The following is a 24,170-nucleotide window of genomic DNA, read 5'->3' on the forward strand; positions in this document are numbered from 1 at the left end:
TCCTTTCCTTCCTTTCCTTCCTTTCCTTCCTTTCCTTCCTTTCCTTCTTTTCCTTCCTTTCCTTCCTTTCCTTCCTTTCTCCATTAATTTTCTTTCACAAGCTGCCTCTATTCTAAAACTTTAGTGACTTCACAAGTCCTCTATCCATTTTCTTCATCCACTGTTTAGCCATTGCAGCTTCTGTATACCTTGAAAACCATCTGTACATTGAATTATATAATTTTTTTTCAGTTTTTAGCTCTTTTGAGTGATCTCAAGTTTCTGGACACCTACAATTAGTAGTAATAGCTTGGCAGACTCTGGATAATGGTTCTCTAGAAAGAAAGAAAGATAATATGTTTCTGTATTGCTATTTCTTTATAGGACTTTTACAAAAGTGTAGAACGAGTGCTCAGCTAAGATCAGAGCTGGGTGCTGCCATGCACCAGGAACATTCATCAAGTGAGATGATTTGTCCTTAAGAGGAACTGTAAGTAGGTGAAAAAGACTGACAAGGTATTACTTACCCCTGTTTGACAGATGAGAAGTCAGGACCCAGGGACTGTCTGGATTAAGTGGCAAAAAAATAAATGGCTTCGTGAGTCCTGGTGTCCTGTTGTTGTTCAATCCAGGGACTTGGATCTGGAGAATGTTAGAAATTTCTTACAGTTTATACAGCTAATTTCTGTTGGCATGGGAGGGGAAAGATGGGTAAGCAGTGTAGCATTTTGAGACAAGGCCAAGGTACCCACACAAACAGTGAGCTTGGTACAGGCACTTCAGTTATCACCAGAGACACTGTGCCCACCCTGAGAGCAGTCCAGGTATGTTAAACTACAGACTGGTGGACTGGTGAACTTTCTTTCTAGTATTTAACCTCCTAATAGCTGTAATGGCTAATTCTGAAATACTTCTGTCTAGTTGGATAATGCATCTTAGACTGGCAAATGCCAAAGTTAACAGAATCTATTATACAATGCTTTTTCTCAGCGTCACGGAAAAATCACTGATTTTTTTTTTTTTTTTTTTTTAAGAAAAAAGAGGAAACAAAATGTTATTTGATAGGAAAATAACATGATGCTTTAGTGAGAAAGGTTTTTTTCAGTTCAGTCAACACTGGGGGTTCATGTGCTTTTCCTAACTTTAGTGGGATCACAGTGACTTGAAATTGGCTTGGGATGCAACAGCTAAGCCTGTCACTTCGTGGCATTCATTTGGAAGTACACGACACAGGAATGCTGAATTAGCCCTCCTGCTGCACGGGTGGGATGAGCTGGAGCTGAGTGATTGTAGTGTCAGAATGAGAAGTAGTTCAATGGCATATAAGGGATATAATTTCTGTGGGTACCTCAGGATGTGTACAGGACAGGCTGGGCTGTTAGTGGAGATCACTTGTGAGAGGAAGTGTGATTTCCTGACTATCCCTAATAATGTTAAATCTAATTCATATTTTCATATTCATTGCTGAGTATTATGCAGACTTGGCAAGTCGTTAAGGACAAAACAGAGTTACTGTAAGATACACAAGCACTGAAGCACAAGAAATTGAGACTCCAGATGTAAAATCATAGATACCAGGAAGCAGGAAGTTTTTGGGATAGGTGGAATGAGCACACTGCTATGTTGGAAATTTTAGTGCCAGGTTGTAGCCTGAAAGAGTCTTAGGTGCTGTTCAGTGTAAGGTGTCATATTACTGCAATGTATTAGATACATTTTCTTGTACACTATTTCAAGGAACAACGGAGGGTAAAAGACTTGTGGAAAAACTACTATATGTCTGCATTTCTGCACATTGAAGAGTTGCAGCTGTCCCATTTTTTTAAAATGTTTGCTGTCCATCCCCTCAACCTACCTGAGTGCCTTTTAATACAGCTATTCACCACTAAAGGCAGTTGCAGCAGTATTGCTTCTTTTCTAAAAATAGACTGCAAGAGCATCTTTGTTATCTGCAGTGTAAATTGTTTTAGTTGGAAGCTGCTTTGCTACAGTATCATTTCTTAAATTGCGTATTAATTTAACAACCCATCCACCCAAAACATAATGATTGTGATTGGAGAAATACAATTCTGAATCATGAAGTGGAAGGCAAAAGGGTTTAGATGCAAGTGACACCAGTTTTCATTTTGCATGTATATACACAGGAATTGTGATTACAGCAATATGCGTTGTCTTCTGTTTGCAGCAATGCCAAGACAAGACCAGGCTGGATGGGCCTCTGAGTAAAGTGGTTTAGTGGAATGTGTCCCTGCCCATGGCTGTGGGGTTGGAACTAGGTAGTCTTTAAGGTCCACTCCAACCCAAACCATTCTGTCATTCTGTGAAACCAAAATTCAAGTGTAGATTAAAGTGTGTCCCAGTGAAATGAGCAGAATTTCAGTGATGAAAGAATGTATTGCTGAGAATCATTTTAGTGACATTCCTTAATCATGTTCTCAGAAGGTGGTACGTATTTCAGCAGCTGTAGTGTGGGTTTGTGAGAACTGGTGTCCAGATCAGCATCAACCTTGAGAGGTGAGCTGGCTTTGTGCATTCCTAGCACTGTGTTAACCACTGCTGCTGAACAGTGTCCTTCACTCCTTCTCAACCCATCTTGCTTTGCAAATACAAGATTTGGATTGAAAATGTTTGCAGGAACCTCCTGTGGCAAGCAGGCAGAAAGCCAAGGACTGGTAGAGCCTCTGTGAAGGGCTGGTGGGGAATGTTGGCTCAACATGACTGAGACAAGTCAGTGGTGCAGTAGATGCATGAAAAGCCTTGGCAGTGGTTGCTGCACGCACATCTGAAATGGCTTTTCTAGCCCTGGGTAATGCTACAGTCACCAGAGAGAGTCCAATGGGCACAATTTTCAGTGACCTAAAATAGCATTACACGTAGTCAGTGGGGCAGACTTTTACTCCTCAGCAGAGGTTTTTCACTCCTCAGTGTAGGTTACATAAGTTTTTACAGCTAGGAATTTAGGAGCTTCAATGACAGCTATACATCACTTCCCACACATGCCCACTCACCCCCGGAAAAGGGGGAAAAAAAGCTCATATTTCCAAGTTGACATTAATAATGTTGTGATGAGTTCATAGTGGGGCAGTTAGTAATGCATTTAATGCATTTACGTTATTGTTTCCCTATTTCATTTTTTTCTTGTTTTAGTCTGTTTCCTGCATTTAATATTTAAAATGAACAAGCACAAGCAAAGAGAAAAAACTTGAAAGGCTGAAAATCAAAAAAAACACAGAACCTTTCCACTTACATAATTCAGTTAAACACATTCTTCCCATGATGCATTGAGGAAATATATTATTACAGACACAAAGCACTTTGTAGTGTTGTATTATTAACTCCTTCTGGGGCCAGATGATTTTTATGCCAGATTAGAAGGAAGGAGAAATAGGATGTAATGTCAATTAACCAAATTGCTATGGGTCTTTCAACACTAGGGCTTAGGTGCACTCCCAGAAAGGGGGTACAAAAATTCGTACATTTAGGATTTCCAGATCTTTGGAGAGAGTTTAAAATGCCCTGATATTACCCTGGTGAGTGCTGTGTGCTCATCTGCCTGAGCAGTAAAAATAGGCTATTTTTATTTAATTGGATGGTGGAAAGCTAGAGATTTCTCACATCAGTCCGATGGCAGATTCAAGATTCTGCATATGTCAAAACAAAGCCATCTGGATTTGTTTATATTGCAGTTAGTCTTTTGCAGGAGTCCAAGTGGCTATTTGAGAGCCACTATAGCATCAGCATAACAAATAAACACAGGTCATGCTACAGCCCTTTCCAGTTTCCTGGGCCAACGTGGAGAGCCCTTTGCTTACACATCTGCAGGGTGAGTGTATGCTAGCCAAACAAAGTTGTGGAAATGAAGACAGGGTCATAAAAAAATCCCTCTAGACATGAAATCATATGAGTTAAAAGACTTAGTCCCAGTTTTAAACATTCTCATTGCCTTGTCTTTTTTCTTCGGTTCTTTCACCTCTTAATCCTGTTCCATTATGTGGGCATGGATTTTATTTTTGTGTTTACAAATGCAGGATTTATTCAACAGAAGATGGAGTTTTTTAGGGTGTTATACGTAAATAAAACATTTTACTTCTGAGTTAAAAAACAAACAAAACCAAACATTCCTGCTTGAAATAACAGAAATCTTTTTTAATTGAGCGAAGGCAATTAAGAAGATTGATTGCTCAACCTCCCTGCAATCCAGTTAGGAATGGTTCATTGTGCAAGTGATAAATTAAGATGGTTTGCTAAGTTCCTGGTGGATCCTTGATTTGAGGTTATGATTTTGTAACAAATCATGACAGAGCAAAGCTATCAAGTGGTACTGTCTCTCCTTTAAAGAGACCTCCAACTCAGCTGGCAAAGCCTTTTCTCTTTGTCTAGGGGGACACCAATCTCTCAGTTTTATGGTAGTTTGGGATGGGAATGGCTTGATAAAGCTCATTGAAAGAGAAATTAATACATAAATACGTAATTAATGGGATCTCCAGCACAGGTTAGGTTAGTTCGTAACATTTGTTAGCCAATGGGGTCCAAAACCTTTCAAGTCCAATGTAATTTTCCCTAATTGTCAGAGCTCCCAAGTAGGTTTTCCTGGCTCTGTGCCATTGTTTCCTTTGTGTAGAGTGGGGCACAGATCAACTCACACATTGTCCTAAGCACCAGCCATGGAACTTGCCCTTTGCAGCCCAGGAAGGTGTTTGAAGAAGTTTGTATTTGGGGTGATCTGATTGTACTTTGGGTTGTTATGGTCAGGAAGGGCAGAGTTTGTGACTTTTGGCCCAACTGTGGTGAAAATTAACACTTAGGATGACCTTAGAAATAGACCATGTCTTTTCTATCTACCTTTGAGGCACAAAAAGAAAGAAGAGTTCATCTGCTTCAAATGTTCAGTTCTGTTTTCTTTAGTAGGTAATGGGAGCTCTTGTGAGCATTAGGAGTGACTGGCCCTCCTGATTTCTGCCAGCTGCTCTCCACTGGGTAGGGGAGGCTGGTAGTGTAGCTGGAAGGCCCAGAAGGTGGAGTGTTTCCCCACTTTGTCCATCTCCATCTGTTTGGATTTGGAGCTGGAAATACTGATTGAGAACCTTGGAGATAGTCAGCAAATCCCCGAGAGCTGCCAAGTGTGGTAGTTCCTGGTGGCTGTGATAAAGCCCTACATCTTGGAGACTCGGAAGATAAATGAGTGATCGTCCTTGCTGGGGTGCAGCTGAACTTGTCTAAGCCATGGCAGAACAATGGCATAAATTAGATTTATTAAAGAAAGGTGCTGCTTTTGTAGCATCAATTTAGTCAAAATGATGATGACAATGGATGAGTCTTCATGCATCCCCCACACCCCCTCTCCCTTTCTTCTCTCCCTGATGGGCAGTTGGAGGGTTTTGGGTTTGTCCCAGCATAGGAACACGGGGTGGGTATTGCAGGAAGAGCTGTCTGGGTGCTTGCATAATTAAAGTATTCCAGAGATGGGGGAGCTGAGACACTCACGACTGAGTTTGGTGCACATTGGCAGGCATAAAATGCTGCTGGAAACTGGGCCAACTGGGCAAATTGGTCTGCTGAGGTTGCAGGCAGCTTTCTGGTGAATTCCCCCCACCCTCACCCCCAGCAGGGGCACCTGCAAGGTACATCCAGCCCAAAGATGAAGATTTTTTTGGTAAGAGCTGTATGAAAATGTTCAAGTAATAATCTTCAATTCTTTAATTCTGAATGAATTTGAGGCAGAAATGTCTGTTTAAAGTATATATTCTGAGAAATTAGTATGTCATTAAAACAAGCACTAACATTCATTTTTTTTCAGTAGTGTGGATGCCCATGTAGTTCTGAATTTTCCTAAGTGCGATAGAGTTTGTAAGGATGGGCAGCTAGGAGGGAGGGGAAGGAAACTGATGGACCATGATTCCAGGTCTGTGTTTGATTTCCAAATAACTTTGCAGTTATGATCCCTGCTTCTGACTAGTCAATTTATGGATAAATTTTCACTTTGAAAAACTACCTGTGTCAGTACTGTGTTTTGTTGTTCAAGGAAAAGGATCATTTTTGGTCACATTTTTCAAAGAGAAACTTTGAAATTAAATTAGATTTTTATTGTTTTTCAGATTTCTTCTGTTCAGTATAGTTATTGGAAAATAAGCCGATGAATAAATAGTTCACAAATAAAATTAGTTGGCTTTTTGTCGTGGTGTTTTTGGGGTTTTTTTATTCACAGTTTCCTATGAAATGTCACCAGCTTCAAATAAGAAATTTCTTTAATATGTTTCTCTGGGGGAAAAGGAATAGATGTTTTTCAACTCTTCTGTCAGTATATGCTCTGAGACACTGAATAATTCTGAATCTCAATATACCCCTTTATCTAACAGCTTATGTGTTTTATTAGTTTTGTGGTTTCTGAGGTTTTGTTTTTTCTTTAGAGGGTTGGTGAAGAGATCAGTACAACTTAGCGATAGATTTGACATTTCATATAGACAGACCTAGAAATCTGACTAGAGAACATGTCTAGAAATCCCTAGCAAAACAAAAGCTGCTGGGTCCACAAGTTTTCTGAAAATTATGTTGGGTGTTTGGCTTTCATGTTCTAGTAAACATGAATAATAATTCCCCAATCTCCTGCTATGTCTGTTATTCATTATTTTATAACTCCGTGTTGTATTGTACTTCAGACATCAATTTTCAAGCTAAAAAACCCCAATGTGTTTAATCTTTCAACATTCTGAAGATATTTTGTACCATTGGCCTACTTTGTGGCTGTTTTCTGTATTTATTTTTTTCAGTTCAACTATACATTTGTCAAATGGAGAGACAAAAGCTTCCCAGTTTTCAAGTTGGGGTCACATTAACTGTTAATAGATAAAGTAATTTTCATACTTTTTGGACAGCTGGTTGTTTTTTTTTTTTCTTCCAATTCCTAATAACTTCTTCAGGTTTTTGGCCCTTTTGAGTCCAGAACTGATGTCTGCATCCAGCAGTTTACAAGGCTTCAAGATTCCTGAATGACAGCAGCAGATTTCCAATGTATTTCAGAGTGGGTGTGTGGTGAAGATGATTTTATCTGTGTGGTGTGGTGCTTTATATTTGCTGATCCTCTTTATTTTCCATTTTACTGCCTGATCATTCCGTATCATCAGATCCTCGTGCAACTTTTCTGTCAGTCTTTATTTTGACAAGCCAACAACTTTTGTGTTATCACAAAGTTGTGTTAGTTCTCTGTGCTCCATGTTTTCTTCAGTATGACATTTAGGAAGCCAGAAATAGCATAGAACAGACTAGATTCCCATAAATGCACATTTTCTTTTGTCATATATGAGCTTGGTTTGGTTTTTCTTTTTTCTTTCAGTGGTTTTCAACAAAAGTTGATGGAAATGCAAGTGCATGGTATAAATTATAGCATCATTATTAATCCATAAACTGATTTCCTTTGAAGGCTAATAATAAAATTTTAAGGTCTGTATTCCCTCTTAACAAACAAGACGCCTTTTAATCATTATATAAGGATCTGCTTGTTTGTTTATTCTGATTTTTAAAATAATTTCTACTAATTTATGGATTTATTTGTCTGTGGGTACCCCGGTCTGTCTTAAAGCCTCTTAAAATGTGCCCCTGCATTTGCCACCTTCTGTTTCTCCGCTAATGAAGTAAATTTCCTTGATAGGATAGCTATCATGGCTAGTAGTTGAGCAATTTTATATTGAATTTCTGAATTGTGGAAGAATATTAATTGAGCTTAGTGGATTTTCTCTCTTTATTTTATATGCTAATTCAGTACTTCAATTTAAAATAATTTTCTCGCCCATAATGGAAAAAGAGCCTAGAGTTGGAAATACCCTAAGCTGTATCCTACACTCTGCTCTGATGAAAAGAATTAATTCACCATCTCAGTTATGGCCTTGTCTTCTTCAAGGCTGTCATGTAGCATTTTTATTAGTTGGGTTTTTTTTCCTATCATATGTTCATAGGGGTATTTATTGCTGGTTTTTTACGCCTTGTATCAAATGCTGTAAAAATTTTTAAATTCTGTGTAATGCTGGTATTCTGTACTTACAGAGCTGATCCCAATTTCCATTTTTATCCTTTAATTGTGACTTCTTCTTTAGAGGAAAGTCTTCCTACTTAAAATAGCTTCTCAGTCTCTGATTTTACCAGATGGTTTTTACTTCTTTCATTTTAAAGAAATTTGTTTTCAGCATAAGTGGTTTTGATCTATTTTAAATCTCCAATATGATGACTTTAAAATACTTATCCTGTTGTTACTTTTAATTTCTAACTAACAAATCCTAGGTTTTATGTATTTTGTTTTTTGAAGTTAATCTCTGCTTTAAAATAATACTTTGTGTGTATGTGTGTAGTTCTGCATTTGTGTGTTGGATTACAGTTTTGTGTGGCCAGTTTTGCAGAGAAGCTCCTCAATAGCAGTGTTTTCATCCTGAGTGCTGGTTAAGTCTAAAGAACACATTATTTCTGTGTGTGGATACCTTGCTTACCAACTCCAGCAATTACGCATTTCTGATTTCTAAAATTTGAAGTTTAAGATGATCTGACAGTTTCACTCTATTCAAAGCTGAAAAAGGCTTCTCTCTGTTTTCTCTAGTCTTTTGGATCTCTTATTAATGCCTTATCTACCATTGAGTGAAATGACATCACATGGTCATGTGTTTGATAACCCAGACCTGTCAGACTAATGTGGAAGAATTTCAATCCATATTGATGTTAGGGTGGTCAGTAGTAATTCACTGTCCCTATTGGCTTCTAACCTTTCTTTTAAACATAGCACCCTTCTTTTTACCAGTGTTTCCCACTCCGTCCTTACAAACTTTGTACCCTTTACTGCCTCCTCCATGTGGCTGCTTTCCACTTGTATGTCTGCTGGGATGTATTTTTGAACACACAAGGCATAACCCTGGTTAGTTACGCTTCCAGAGTGAGCACATGTGCCTTTGACATAACCATAGAGACCTGTGTTGACAGGCTTGGCCTAAATATCCTGAGGCTGTGCTTTGCTGGTTAAAATGAGTGCATTTTGTCCATTTCTCTCCTGTAATCAAGAGTATGGATTTTGGCACAATTCATTCCTCAGCAAGGCACATGAATACCAGTATGGGGAGAAATTGGACTCTTTGAAAATGCTAATCTGACTCTCCAAGGATACCATATAATAAACAATCTGGGAGCCTGCAGAATTGCTGCATTTTCCTTTAGTCATAATGTGTTGATTTAGTGGTGTTTTAAAGAACTGCTGTCAAAGTTGCGTGTTCTCCAGATGGATGGTGGTTGAGGTGTTCATTAATGCTCTGCTGCAGAAACTTGGTGAGTTCAAATGTGCATGAGACTGTAGCATTGCTGCAGAAGCACTTGAGGGAATTTCAGTGTCCTTCTTTATTAGAAGTTAAATTTGTATATTTACAGAGTTATCTTCTGTTAGTTAGAGAACAAGTTCATCTCTGAAGACTGAGCTGTGAACATACATCCTAGCCCAGCTTATTATTCAGGCCTCGATGTGTGCAAAAGGTTTGAAAGGAAATCCTGTAATAGGTTAATTTTCCACTCTGTGGGTTGCATTGCCTGAAAACACTTGCTTCTTTCTTCCCTTCTTTGTTACTTTTCAAGGGGTAGCTACTCATACTGCTTTCAGGATAAAAACACCTTAAACACAATGCCTTCATCTTAATATTTGCAAAAAATGTTAGGTGTTCTTATTTCTTGTTCTAAAGGCGAGCTCTTTCATGGATCCTATTCACTGATCCTTTCTTTCACCTATGATCAGGAGATAAAAAGAATAAAAGAGCCCCGTGTGCTAGATTTCACACCTCAGGAGAAGGGCTTGTTAAGGAGCTATTGATTTCCTCTCTTCTCAACTCCCTCCTCTTTTCCCATACTTCCCCCTCTCCGCAACTCCCACATCTTTTGCCATACTTCAGTGGGAAATACTGATACCATTGGAGAGGCTTCCAAGATTTCTAGTTTTTCGTGTTTACCTAGCTATGATTTAGGGAAAAACTGTATGGAAGTGAAAGGAAAAAGGACAACTTACAAAAGGAGTGGTAAGAAAGGTCTCTGAAAAAGCAGACTGTTCAATTTATAGACTCATAGAATATGCTGAGTAAGAAGGACCCATCAGGATCACTGAGTCCCACTCAAGGCCCTTCACAGGACACGCCATGAGTCACACCGTGTGCCTGAGAGCATTGTCCAAATGCTTCTTGAACTCTGTCAGGCTGGTGCTGTGACCACTTCCCTGGGGAGCCTTTTCCAGTGCTCAACCATCCTCTGGGTAAAAACTTTTTCCTGATATCCAGCCTAAACCTCCCCTGACCCAGCTTCACGCTGTTCCCTTGGGTCCTGTCACTGTGACCACAGAGCAGGGATCAGTGCCCGCCCCTCCTCTTCCCCTCATGAGCAAGTTGTAACTGCAGTGAGGTCTCCCCTCAGTCTCCTCTTCTCCAGGCTGATCAGACCAAGGGACCTCAGCCACTCCTCACATGGCTTCCTGTCCAGACCCTTCACCATCCTCGTGGCCCTCCTTTGGATACTCTCTAGCAGCTTAATATCTTCATGCTGTGGCACCCAAAATGGCACATGGGACTCAAGGTTGAGGCCGCACCAGTGCAGAGTAAATTAATTATAATGCCTCTTAATTTGTATTGAGGCATTTTATTGAAATTATTGACATGGCATTTTAAAATATAATTCTACTTTTCCCTTCATTTAAGCAATTTCCCTTCACTGAAGCTGTTACTCTGATTTGATTTCTTTAAAAAAAAAAAAAGTATCTGTTGAAGTAAATATTGGGCTGCAGGTCTATACAGAAATAAATTCATTTTCTTAATATGCTTACATTTCTAAAATGGCATGGGAGGCTCCTGAACCTAGTGCCATGGCATGTAAGGTTGAGGAGTATTTCCATACCTCATTATTTGTTGTTCCTTTCTTAAATGGAGGTGTACAGCAGAGGATGACAACTTGCAGTCTTTGTTTGCCTTCCTATGGGTTATCCATTACAACTGCTTAAAAACTGGTGATCTTGCTGTGTAAATCAGCATCACATATCTTGCTGTTAGAGGATGCAAAGACACAGACTCTGTAGGATGATCCTCCTTGGGGAAAGGACAAGAATGAAACTGTTATTGAAGGTCCTAGGGACAGTCCAGCATAATGCATCCCAGTTTGCACATTTACAGAAACATCTCTTGCATAGAAACTCTTCTTGTTGCAAGAAACTTCTTGTTCCTTCCCTTGCGTTCATCCACATGGGGGTAATGCTCATTTCAAAATATGTTTTTACAAGCACTGGCATTTCAAACTCGCTGAAAAGTTCCCATATTCTTCTAATTTCTAAAATAAAAGTAATAGAACAGTTTTTATTGATGGTCTGATGTCATCTTGGACCTGCCAAGTGTGTCACGACGCCGTATGTCCTACCATAACAACAGTAACAAGTATTATTTGTATGCCGGCAAAAATTACACCTCAGAGTCAGAATTTCAGGCCTCCTTCTTGGATCACTAACAGAAAGTTACTTTTTTTTTTTTTGTGCTGTATTTTAGAGAACATCATGATCTTCAGAGCCTACTGCTGAGGATTGTTTGGTGTGGTTGGTGTAATGAAATGTGTGGTCAAAACGTAATGGGCAGACATGCATTTGGAAGACACTGCATATCCGCCTGCCAAGATGCTGCAAAAGCTCATCTTACCCTATTGCAGGAGGAAGAGATGTGGTTTCTTTAAGTTGCTTTAGTGTCCTCAAGATTAATTTAATGTGGTTCAGTGATGGACCTCAGTGTGAAAGTGGAATGACAAGACTCAAATGTGGGATGCTGCAAGCATTACAGTAATGGTTTTGTAGGAGGAAGATTTGTCAATTAAGTTTAGCCCTCCTGTGGTAGAGACAAGACTGTGTAACTCACTAGGCCAAGACTATGGCTGATGTGCATGAGCATGGTTTCACTGCTCTGAAGGGTGAGATTGTGGCTTCATTGCCACCCACATGGAAGAGCAGTAATGGGTACTAATCTGAGGGCTGTACCAGGCTGGGAATTTTCCTGGTGATGTCCTTAACCCAGGCCCCAGGGAGGCAGCAGACTTTCATAAGAAGAGGATCTGTCCAGAGTACTGAACCCTCTGTTCTTCTCAGAAGGGAGTTGCCTACAACGATAACCTGTCTTTTCTTCCTTATGGAAGTTGCTATGGGGCTGGGGGGAGGAGGGCATAACAAAAAATGTGTGTAGGCACCTGCATTTCAGTGCATTATAGAACACTGGAGAAAATCAAGCCTACCTATCTTCCTCCTTCCACAGGGATCTGATCCAAATGAAAATGCTATCAAACTATAACAGTGAAATATCCTAAGATAACGAAGCACAGTATTCATCTGAGGTCACTGTTGCATGGAGTAACTAACACCTCTCTGGTGTCATCTTGCTGGATCCGTCTGGCAAATTACAACCAGAGAGACACTGAGTGTACAGCACTAGCTATTTAAATGTACTTTGATGAGGCTAAACACAGGGAAGGTTCCCAGAGTTCCCCAGCACTGCCAGACATAAACATATTCACTGCATTGTTAATCCCACTAATTTAATGTAAAGCATGAAGGTCTCTATGAGATTTATGCAGAACAGCTGAAATCTATGATTAGTGTTGGCAGCAGAAGAGCAGTTTCAGTCTGTTGGCTAGGGTTAATCTAGTCAAGGTACTAGAGAAATATTTATCCTTGTTGTGATTTAGTTTAAAATACTACCTTTATGTAGGATTGCCTTTAAGATAAAGTACAGGAGGCTGAACAGAAGCAGGAATTAGCTGCCGACTTTTAGCTTAGACTTGTAATTTACAGGTTTAATTTTGCTGCTTCTTGCTTCTATTATTCTTTATTTATGTAGCAGTGATAATATTAACAGCGATAACAGCTTCACCTCCAGGTGCTCCCAAGACAAAGCTGATTCTAAAATCTAAGGATAGGGATCCATTCTCCATCAATGGAATGCAATTATGCAAGGTGCAACTTCACATATGTATGCAAAGAGTGTCTCAGTAGGGTAAGGAAATTGCACTTGGTTCATTGCTGGGAAGAAGAAGGGCAACCTGCCCAACTACAGATTGGATCAGGCACTTGGGCTACATCTCTATGAGGAAATGGAAGAAGACAGAGACCATTTTCCATCCTGAAGTCAAGTGATGTAGCTCATGTATTATCCATTTGGTAAATTTGTTTTTCTTCAAAAGAGATCACTTTACCCAAGATGCCTATTGGGAAAGGTCTCTGGTGGATACAGTGTCTCAGACTTTGCCAAGGTACAGTCTGGCAGACTCTGGAAACAGACTGACACTAATTTGAACTGTTTAAAGATGAAACTGTCCATTTCAGTACAGAAAGGTGCTGCTGAACATAGCCAGAGAATAAATTAGAATTTTCTAGGGGTGAATCAGAATGGGGAAAAAAATGTGCAAAGGGTTAAGAAGTTCTCCAATATTTTGTTTCATTTTCTTTGGTATAAATAGAAATGTTTCACTGTCCTTAAGGGACCCAACAAACCTCATGTTTCTAATGTCACCATCATTATACACGTTTTTTATTTTGATGCAGACCTATTTAGAAAATAATATTATATAGATCATCTTAATGGCTATTATTTAAAATTTTTAAATGCTTTTGCTTGCAAAATATTTTGATGATGTAAAAATGGTGGATTTTATTGAAAAATCTGTGATTAGTTCTACTAACTGTCAGCAGAAGGATAATAAGCAGCATCCTTAATATAAATGTAGTTTACTTTGGGCAGTCATCTATCTGATGTTAATGATGTTGTTAACAGCATTTGTTCCTGTATTTGGAAAGTAACTAACCAGACAGAAAGGTATGCACGCAGTGTAATGGGGTGGATTAGCAGCAAATAACCTTCTCACTTGAGCAGATCATTTAGGGAAGTGATGAATTAGTATGGACCCTGACACATTACTGCATCTCCTCTCCCCTGGACTGCCCTGCTTGTGCAGAAACTGCCAGTAGCTCAGAGGTGTCTAAATAATGCTCAGGAGCCCAGGCAGACGCTGCATTGCTGGAGCACAGCAGTCAGCCCCTCAGTAAGTAACAAGTGTAATGCAGTCCCAGTAGGACTCCTGCTTGATCACTGCAGCCAGTCATTTTAATCTTTGCTGTATAGGGAAGTTTAACTACCTCTTTGTAGATGAATTTTTTTTTTTTTTCCATTAGGGCGTGGAGTGATGAGATGGAAAGCTGTCACTTGCTCAGATAATATGTTATGGGAGGATAATTTTGACAGGTGCCTCTTGTATTCTTTTCCCTCTTGCTCCTCCCTAATAGCAGCTCTGACAATGTGCCAGGGGATATTGTTTCTGAGGTTGTTGTCTGACAGTGTGCCAGGGGGTATTATTTCTGAGGTTCTTGTCAAGGATGGGTGTTTCACAGGGAAAAATATAGCTGCTGTTGAGAAAGAAGAAACATAAGCAGAAAGGAGGCTTCTCTCTATGAAGGTAGGATAGGGTTTAGACTTCAAGCTGGAAGCTGAAGCATGAGTCTGGAAACAGGCAAATCAGCTCAGAAGGTGGTTAACCAGAAATAACTGGTTACCTTTTATCATGAAGACCATGGTGTATTTAAAGGAAAGAGACATAAAGTGGAAAGAGATGCTCAGAGGTTACTGATGTGCTAAGTGGACACAACCTGCCCTCCAGCTTCTGGTCCCTGGACCAAGCTGACAGCTGTTTCTTCTTGGGCTCAGGCTGAAACCTGCTTAAATTGGTGGAAAAAGCTCCCATTGACTCTCCTAAGCAGGCAAGTTCCTCCAAGTAAATGTACTTCATTTCTACAGATGGTTTGAAAGAATACTGAAAGAAAATGTAACTTGCCTCTTGAGAAAGAGAGGTGGGAAAACAGAATACTTAGGTTTGCCATCCATGTGCCAAATGTAGCTGTCTGGTATTGAAAACAGAGCTCTAAACTTCAGCTCTTAAAGGACCTAAGCGGTCCTCCTTGTCATCCTTTCCTTCTCGCCATGGTCTGGCCCCCTCTAACAGCAAAATAATTTTTTAAGGCCACATGCTGAAAGAGAACAACTCCCAGGGGCCAGATCCTGCCATGAACTCCTGAGCTGGGCAGCTGCACTGAACTCACCCTCCAAATGAGGAGGAGCTTTTAGCAGCTCCCAGTCTGGGCACAGGGCGAGGGAGATGACAGCAAAGCCATTTCACTGTGTTTGTGACAAGGTATTAACAGTTCTGCCTTGCTGTGTTAGGCAGGACTTTTTCCATTACATAAGCAAAGCAACATTTTTCACCGTTAGCATTCACAGGATGCAGAAATAGTAAAATGTGAAAAAACCCCAAACATTTAGACTTTGAAATTATATTTTAGTTTTTGTATGGTTTTGTTTTTTAGGGCTGAGCTGAGGTGAAAGGGGCGAGTTTCCAGAATTGCCTGAACTGACAGTTACTTTCGATTTGCAGCAGAAACTAAATGTATTTCTTAATTTTCGTTGTTACAGAAAGTAACCACAAACCTGTCCAGGCCTAAGGTGCAGCTAGCAAGCACTGATGCAGTATAATTTTTCTGTGAAAAGAAACCCATTAAAATCAGAGGCTGCTGAGTTTCCATATGGTGTGTTTATGGCAGCATTGTGTCCTTGTCATGGTGGCCCTTGGTCTCTTTCCACACATATAAGCAGAGACATAGGACCCCTGCCATAACTTGGTTTTAGTCACTGGCTTCCTCAAAACCTGGATTTAATACCCACACCCAGTAGCCCCACTGAGTTGCATTCTGGGTAACACGAACTTCAGCACAACTGAAATCCCATTGCCTTTGGAGAAGATAAAAGTCAGAGTTTGTTTCAGCCTGAAAAATGTGAAAAGCTAGGCAATGCCTTCTCCTTCCTATTTCAGATTTTCATGTTGTTTCTTCATTGAAAAGTCATGCTTTTTTTAAAGTGCATGTACACTCAAGTACTTGGGAGTCATTCACCAGGAAGTATGTTCTGTATCACGGCGCAAACTCCTAGCTCATGATCTTTCTCATCCAGCTAAGGAAGTTTAAAGGGGAGAATGACACAATTTTACTCATAAGTACTGCAGTTTTGGGATTTATGACAGGCTTAGCTGCTTTTTGTCTCCCTTTGGTTCCTTCACTAAGCTCTGGATAGCTTGAATTAAGTGCCCTCTTGTCCTTTTTCTTCAGGCACTGGAGGCAGCACACTGTGATGTCACAGGTGAGATTTGAAGGTGGAGTGCTCTTTTCTGTGCTTTTATTTCTTTTAGTGAAGGTTGAAATGTTGTAAATTGCGAACAACTGTGTTGTATGCCCTCTGCACATTTATAATCTGATTATTTTTTTCCCCTCAGTTCAGGTCATCAGAGTTACTTTGGCAGAAATGAGAGTTTTCAATGTCTTAAAATACCTCCCCTAGAAGGTAGTTAACCTCGGGTCTGCCTGGTCACCGTTCAGGGCTGAGGATTGTGGCAATGGTGCTGCTTGGATACTCACTTGGAACCCATCCCATTACCCGCCTTACAAAGTGGGAGAGCAGAATGTATTTAGCAGAGCCATTATGGGAACCACCTTCTGCAGGTCTGTAAATAAGTTGCCATTTGGTGTGCAGAGGGTTCACGCGGGGGGGGGAGGCTGAGATAAAGTCCTGCATCTGATCTTCTCTTTTGAATTTATTAGTCTTTCATGATCAGACACTTGCACCCAGTTTCCACTCGTCTGTTGGGAGGTGGAGATCAGTCTAAGTTTGGCCAAAGGAGGATCTAAAGCTCATCAAATCTCACTGGTATGATCTGGCATAGGTCTGAATTAATGCATGAGGTAAAGAAACAAAGGTGTGTCTGCAGGGTTAGCAAACAATTGTCATATTTCACCACAGTTGTGTGACATTTTCCTGAACTGCCCTTGAAAAGCTTTTGGGATCCCTCTGAATGGGAGAGTTGTAAAAATAGCCCATTTAGTTAAATCATTGTTTTTCCTGAGGGAGTCATCCATGCAAATTTCAGGCAACAGCAGCGGTTTTGAGACTTAAGCTTCTTTTCAAAATTTTCTTTTTCATTTAAACTGGAATTCCATTTTGTCCTATTTCACTGCCTTCCATGAACTAGGTGAGCTGAGCATTGGGAAGAGTGTTGTACACGCTTGTCTCATTGCCATTCTTCCCTACATGCTGACAGCTGCGGCCCAAGAGGCAGCACTGAGCCGGTCGGACCCTGCTCCAAACCACTGCAGCTGCTCTCCCCTCACCTTTTCATGCCAGTGGGACCTGCCTTTGCTGGCTCATAAAAAAGCCTCATAAAATATTACTGTGTTGCCGTGGTCTGTGTCACAGCAGAGCACCGTGCAGCCAGGCACTGTGAAACAAGCTTGGTCTGAGGGGCAGCCCTGGCCAGCTGTTAACCTTGTGGCCGCTGGCACTGGGGAAAAGCTTTTGCCTTCAAGAAGCTGGTGGCAAAATTTGGCACTAATGGAGCTCTTTGATTTATAAGCCCCATAGAATGCCAGAGGCAGAATTTCCCAGGTAAATCATCAGTCTGTTGTGTTTACAGGGCTTGTTAAAAGACCCAGATTGAAGTGTTGTGCTCCCTCCCAGAGCAACTGTGTTGCATCGGAAATGCAGGTGCTTTGTTTTCTGCACTTGTTTGTCATTTTGTTCCTGGGAATTAATCCTTATCAACAACAGGTTGTAATAGAGGCTGTTTCTCAGGAGGACTTCTGCCATTCTCACTGATAGGTTTACTGTTAATCAATAACTGAACCTCCAGGGCTGTGAAATCTGGTACTGCATCCCAGTTTCATCTTCTTTAATGGATGGATTTTTTCTGTGTCAGCTGTGGATCTAAGTTTTCAAGTGACCGTCTGTGGCAATTGGTGTTATTCAATCAATGGACAGGTGGTCCATAAAGCATCAAAAGATGATTTGTATAGCAGTGGGAGTTGGAAAGGAAAATCAAAGCCACCCTGAAGGCACACACACAGTGATGCCCCGCTGGCAGCAGCAAGCAGGGATGTGCCAGCTGCACACGGAACCATCTCGTAGGCACAGATCAATGGGTACAGCAATGCCTGTGGATTTCCTTTCCCCAAAAGTGTCATTAGCTCTTTGCTTATTAGAGAAGCTTGAGAAAAAAGGTGCTGTAAGGGCTGTATAGGACTTCAGAACAGTTTATTTTTACCAATGTGGCTCTTTCAGTGTGGGAATGATGTTTTTACACAGTTGCCCATCATGTTCGGAGTGAGTGGATCTGGGGCCTGGATGTGGATAATTCTGGCTCTTTCTTGAGGTGTAGCAGAGGGGCCTGTGGGTAGGCTGCTAGGTCACCTTGCAATGGGTGTGGTACAGCTGTGAATAATTTCTCTGGCAAAACCACCTCCTTGATGGCACAGGCAGTCCCTGAAGTATGCTGGACACCCCAGCTTGTTTCATAGTGTTAAGCTGTACTTTGTCTTTTGTCTCTTAATTTTCACCCTTACTTTCACTCTAGTCACTGCATTTTAAGCTTTTCTTCACATTTGGGAAGACTGGAAACTTTCTGTTGCCTCTCTGTTCTTTTTCTTCTTTCTTTTTTATGTTACGAAAAGTGAGGCTTTTGTATAATCATAGGACTCCAGGAACATGAGCCTTTGGAGCAAACAAACAGAAAACTACACTTCTATCTATGCATCTTGTATACCCATGCGTGTCTTACTAAAATGTGAGGACTGCCACAGCTATGACTGTGAGGCTTACTCTCTATTAACAGTTTCATTACTGAGAAGAACAAGATTTTTCTCTTGAAATATAAGGAAAAAATCTGTGAAAGACTCTCTGCTGGAATTTGAACTTGGCTCCTATGTGGAAAGCAGTATGAGTAAGATCAGGACATCTAGAAGTACTGTTTGTTCCACTTCACAAAACATATCTGAAGGATAAAGCAGTAAACTTCTGTATTTGGTTAACTTTGAATTAACATCAACAAGAATCCCCATTAAAAAAAAATACATAATATAACTTAATTTGTGAGAGGTTAGTTAACTGTTGCTTTATACTTGTAGAAAACAAGATCTTGTGCTTGAAAAGTTCAGAACTAGAGGTATAGGAAATGAGTTGAATACTGAGTTGATTAAAACAAGAATATACTGAATCTGAGGTTTTACAACATCCATAATAACATTTGGAAAAAAATTTGAATGCTTGCATTTGAGGAAAAAATTCTGTGTAGAAGTGAACCCCTAATCTCTTTAACACATCCTTCAACCACAGAAATGAATTGTAGGTCTACTTTAATGGGCTTATTCCAGTTTGTGCTCACAATTGCATTGTGTAGGCGAATGGTGCCAATTTTTTAACTGCAGAAGCATTTAAAACCGGTACAATTGTTTGTGATGAAATACTATACTTACAGGACCTCTTTTAAAAATATGGCTCTCCTATGAGATTATGTGCTTGTGTGTTCTCTCTTTGGTTTTCATGTTTTACAAAACTTTTAGCTTCAAATTTCAATCCTAGCTGAGTTACTCAAATGTTGTGAAGATTGCAGAAAGCCTGTGATATTCCTGGGCCAATATTACAGGTAAGGGTGTAAAGATGAATTGAAAATGCTTCAGGCAGGAATACAGCCTTGATGTTTTTCTGAAGGTTTGTCTTTGAAATCCCTCGGTCATTCTTCATCCATGAGAGAATTTCCTCTTGTTAAGTTACAATTCTGACTAGGGCCATTAATTTTGGCTTGCTGTTGCAGGCAATTAATCAAATAGGTAAGAAAAGAAATTAAATTATTACTGTTTGCATGCTTTAACTCTCTCGAGTGCAAACACAGTCAAAATGCTGATTCTCCTGTGTACTGACTCAGGCTTTTATCTCTTCCTGTTTCTTGCTTGAGTTTTCTGTTGGGTATCTAGAAATACATGGTCCTGTTCTTCTTCCCAGGCTTTGGAGAACTTCAGTGGCCTTTGTCTATCCTTTCCTACTTCCATAAATGCACCAAAGGCTAAATCGAGCCCCATCCTTCACTGTGCTGATGGGACTCTGACTATTTTAGGGGTTGATGGAGTATTATTGTGCACAGGAATGGCCTGGGTTGGGAGAAATTGTGCAGCATCTTCTGTATCATCCCCATCTACAACCTGCTTTTGTAACTCTGTGTATACATCCCCCCACTCTGCTGAAGTGCTCTGTGTGCTGCTGTCTCCCTCGTTTCCCTTCATAAGAGATGCAGCACTTAGAAGAAAACTTGACAATCAATTTAAATAATTTTTAGTAGTTTCTGAGATTGAGAATTGTGAAGAGGGGTGGCAGTTCACAGCCTTTGTTCAGAGTGCTGCATTCACCTCTTGTTGCTTAATGTCTCAGCAAGGCTCTTTGTCCTTCCAGGTTTTCACAGGGAACAGCAATGCTGACAGTGTGGTTCACCACAAGCTGCTGCACTCCATGAAAGCTCGATTCTTGCGCTTCATCCCTCTCAAGTGGAACGTTGGTGGGCGCATAGGACTGAGAGTTGAGGTCTTCGGCTGCTCTTACAGTAAGTGGCTGCATCTTAACCCACATTTTGTCAAAGAGCTTTTAATTGGTGCTGGCAGTGCTGTGGAAAGAGTAAAAGTTTTATGAGTTAAAATATAATGTGAAATACATTGCCATTGTTTACTTTTTTCATTACTTTCAGTAGTTTTTCCTACCTTTCTGCTCAGGGATGTGCTGCCCATCTCGCTCAGCTGGTGAAGCCTCCTCAGAGCTGAGCCCACCACAGAGCAATTTGCTGCTTCTGGGAGTGCCAGGCAGTCAGATACTGCAAAACCTCCTGCCCACTGGAGGCTACAAAGCTAATTGGGATCTGTATAGGTCTATATTTGCCTAAACAGTTAATTTCTGGGTTTAAGGCAAGTAACCTAGTTGTGAAGTGCTGTGAATTTTGCAGCTGTGGTTATATTTGAGGCTGATGACTTTATAGCTTCAGAGTGCAGAGAACCTGTTTGCTGATTTAGCTGCTTTTACATGAGTGCTTTCTTTGGCCACTCTTAACACGTGATGGTCTTTGACGATACAGTCTGTAGTGTTTTGGGCTTTGGAGCAGCCTATAAATGCTGCTGGCTTGGGGTGTTTTGGTGACATATCCTGGTGTAGTGCTGCAGATGTATGACCTATGACCATGGCAGACTGTGAATGTGAGGCAAAAGGACCGATGCTGCTCACTGCAGAAAACGGAAGTCCACTCATGAGGAAATACAAGTCCAGTATTTGTTTCTCAGGTGACTTTGTGTTCATTTTTGTGACTTGAGATGCTGCTGGAAACGAGAGATGTTTGTTGTGGAGAGTTCAGGGGATTAACAGCATTTTACCAGTAAATTTGGCGTGGTGTGGCACAAGTCACCATCATGTGACACCACCATACTGGTACATCTCCCCATTTAGCTTAGGTCCTTATCTGTTCCTCCCAAGCACAGATAAGGGGTTGTAACAGAATAAGCATAAAAACTGTTCAGGAGACTACTTAAATTTATCTAAGATAAATGAAAGAGAGATGTTTATTAAACTATTTGATTCACGTGTTCCCACTGAACAGGGACACGGGACTCTTTGGGGCCTTGTCACTGCACATGGATCTTGGGACTGCTTCACATGGTTTCACAGGAAGATTCTTACGGTTTCGATGTACATCTATCACATCTGTTCAGCTTCTTTTAGGTGCTGTTCCTCCATCTGTACAGACACTGTGCAGTGACCTGTAACAGCCTGGTCTGGATGCACAGCCTTTAGGGCAAGAGACTTTTTCCAGGTGTATCAGTGAACATGTAAACTGAAACTTGAAATTCAAAATCAACTGCCCTTGGTGACATAACTCTGAAACAACCAGCTAATCTGTTTTCAAGAGCTTTCTTCTGTTAATGATGCCCAAACCTCTGCAGTTAAGAGTATAGTCCAAACAGATGTGTAACAAAAAGAACTTGAACTTGGGGAAGATTGAAACTTTTGTGGCTGATTTTTCTTTTTCTGGTGCTAGTCCATGTGATGTACTACATGAGCACTGCTTTCATGTCAGACTGTGGTTGTATTTTCTATGACACAAAGAAGGTTTCAGAGTCACTTGCAGGCTGAGTTGCCTTGTGCTATCATCTATGTCTTCATCTTTTTCCTGTACCCTGCAGTTACAGGAAATAAAAGTGCTTGTGCGGAATTAAGGAACAAGATTAAAGCGAGCCAGAAAAGAAATAAAGGGATTCATAAAACTTTTACAGGGTGTTGAAATATTCATTCCATTTATATAAATGTGCCATTCACATTTCTCTCTGGCAAATTGCACATGCCAAGCAATACCTGTCTACAAGTTGTGCTTATATAGTTTCACTGTCTTGGCTACTCCTAACCCAGACAAACCAGCACTGTACAAAAGATGTTTGCTCATTTTTAAAATGTCATCTTTAGTGTTATACTGACAGAGTATCTGCTGCAGATCCTGAGCTGGTGTACACCTACATAACTGCATTTTGTAAAGTTGATAGCACACAGACTCATCCACCATGTTCAGTTGTAGCACAAGAAATATATTAATAATCTAGAAAGTTTTTTTTTAAAAATTACAAAGCTTGAGTTTCTAGAGACAGGCTGTTGAATAAGCCAGGAAGGAAACTGAAGTAGAAAAAGAACAAGTATATTGTATATGCACCATCTTCTTGCAAGTGTCTATATGTATATGAAAGAGATGTGATTCTGGGAGTAGAAACAGCATCAGCTGATACAAATCCATCTGTAAGAGCCACCTATGGCTTCCCTGCTGTGTTTTTAGGTGAATGTGCCAGTCTTGTGGCAGCAGAAGGCTCTGTTATCTCATTTCTGGAGTATGACTGTCCTATGCAGCATTCTCTTCTCAAGAGGCACCAGGAACACAATCCTGTGCTAGCTTTTGCAAGTGCAGCTTTCAGTGATGACTCTTTAGTAGGGGGCATGTGGAAGGCATCAGGTCCTGTCACCTGCCAGGTGACACTCTGCCAGGACACAGCAACAAAACACACCAGGGAACCCTGCTGTGTGCATTGGATGCCAAAGTGGGTAACTTAGCCTGTGGTGGTACTGTGCCGCTGAATGGCACTTGCTGTTCTTTATTGCTTCTGCTAGAAATAATTTGCTATGAGTTTATTCCTCAAATCTCCTAGTCAAACAAAAGCTTTCTTCTTCTGTCGTTTTGTCTTTCTTCCCTTTTTTTTTTCCACCCTCTCTTTGGCTGCCGGTTGACATTGTTTCTTTGGAAAAATAAAAACTTGTTTTGAACAGTAAAGCTATTTCAGATTATGAGTGTGCCTGATCCTACCCCATACAGATCTAAGTTCCTATGAATAAAGGACTCCAAGGCTATCATATGAGATGGAATTCACAGATAGCCTGCTAATTGTTTACTTTCTTCAGAAAGTATGTATTTAAATGAAAATGAATTACATTTATTTGAAATTCCTGTAAAGATCTCACGTGGTATCCTCAAAATAGCTACTGAAATAGGAAGGAGATGATGATCTGAAAATGTACATTAATGTTTCTTGTTCAGAAAAGGATTGATGATGAGTTCTGTGGAAAGTTCCATGCAGAAATGTGTATAAGCTCTTGCTGTCCCTTTGCAGCAGTGGCTCCAGCAGTGTATTTGTAGCAGATAAGCAGAGCTGCAGCAGAGGACAAGCTCAGACAAATGGCAAACCAATGGCTTTTGACGCTGGAGGTGGCAAGGGGTGACAAGTGTATCTTTATATTTGGGAAAAGTCTTGTTAGCTTAGCACAAGAAAAAAAAAATTGCTGACACAATTGCTTTTATGGGATAAGATTTATGGCTGCATTGAAGATGCTGATCATATTCTATAACTGGTTAACAGCCCAAAGTGCATCAGCAGAATTGGGTGTATGTGCAGTTAACAGGCTGGGATACCACAGGAGAAACAATGATACGGTGTGAGACAGGGTGTCTTCTGAGAGCAGAATTCTTCATTTGCAGTTCAGGACTCTGAGTTCTCATATTTTGCTTCACGAAATATGATCTGATACTGTGCTTTATTATTAAATGACATTTTTACTGGATGCTTTTTTCTGTCTTTTTTTTTTCTCCCCACCTTCCTTCATCCTCTTCTTCATCTTCCTATGAGATAGAAAAGAACTCATTGCAGAGAACTGCTTAATATCTGATGGTCATTGACCAGTAGTGTCTGTAATCGAATGCACAAAGTAAATACCCAAATGTTCGCTTACCCAAAT

At 40.5% G+C, this 24,170-nt stretch overlaps 1 protein-coding gene across 1 annotated transcript in view; it reads left to right on the forward strand.

Annotated features, from left to right (window-relative positions):
- CNTNAP5 (contactin associated protein family member 5) overlaps window positions 1-24,170 on the forward strand; it is a 283,868-nt gene that overhangs the window by 106,280 nt on the left and 153,418 nt on the right. The window contains exon 4 of the mRNA XM_042041551.1: window positions 20,316-20,463. Coding sequence (XP_041897485.1) covers window positions 20,316-20,463 — 148 coding nt within the window. The remainder of the gene's footprint in view (window positions 1-20,315; window positions 20,464-24,170) is intronic.

The sequence above is a fragment of the Corvus kubaryi genome, unplaced genomic scaffold (assembly GCF_017639235.1).
Source record: "Corvus kubaryi isolate FWS band 111438036 unplaced genomic scaffold, C.kubaryi_AGA036_p1.0 37396, whole genome shotgun sequence".
NCBI lineage: Eukaryota > Metazoa > Chordata > Aves > Passeriformes > Corvidae > Corvus > Corvus kubaryi.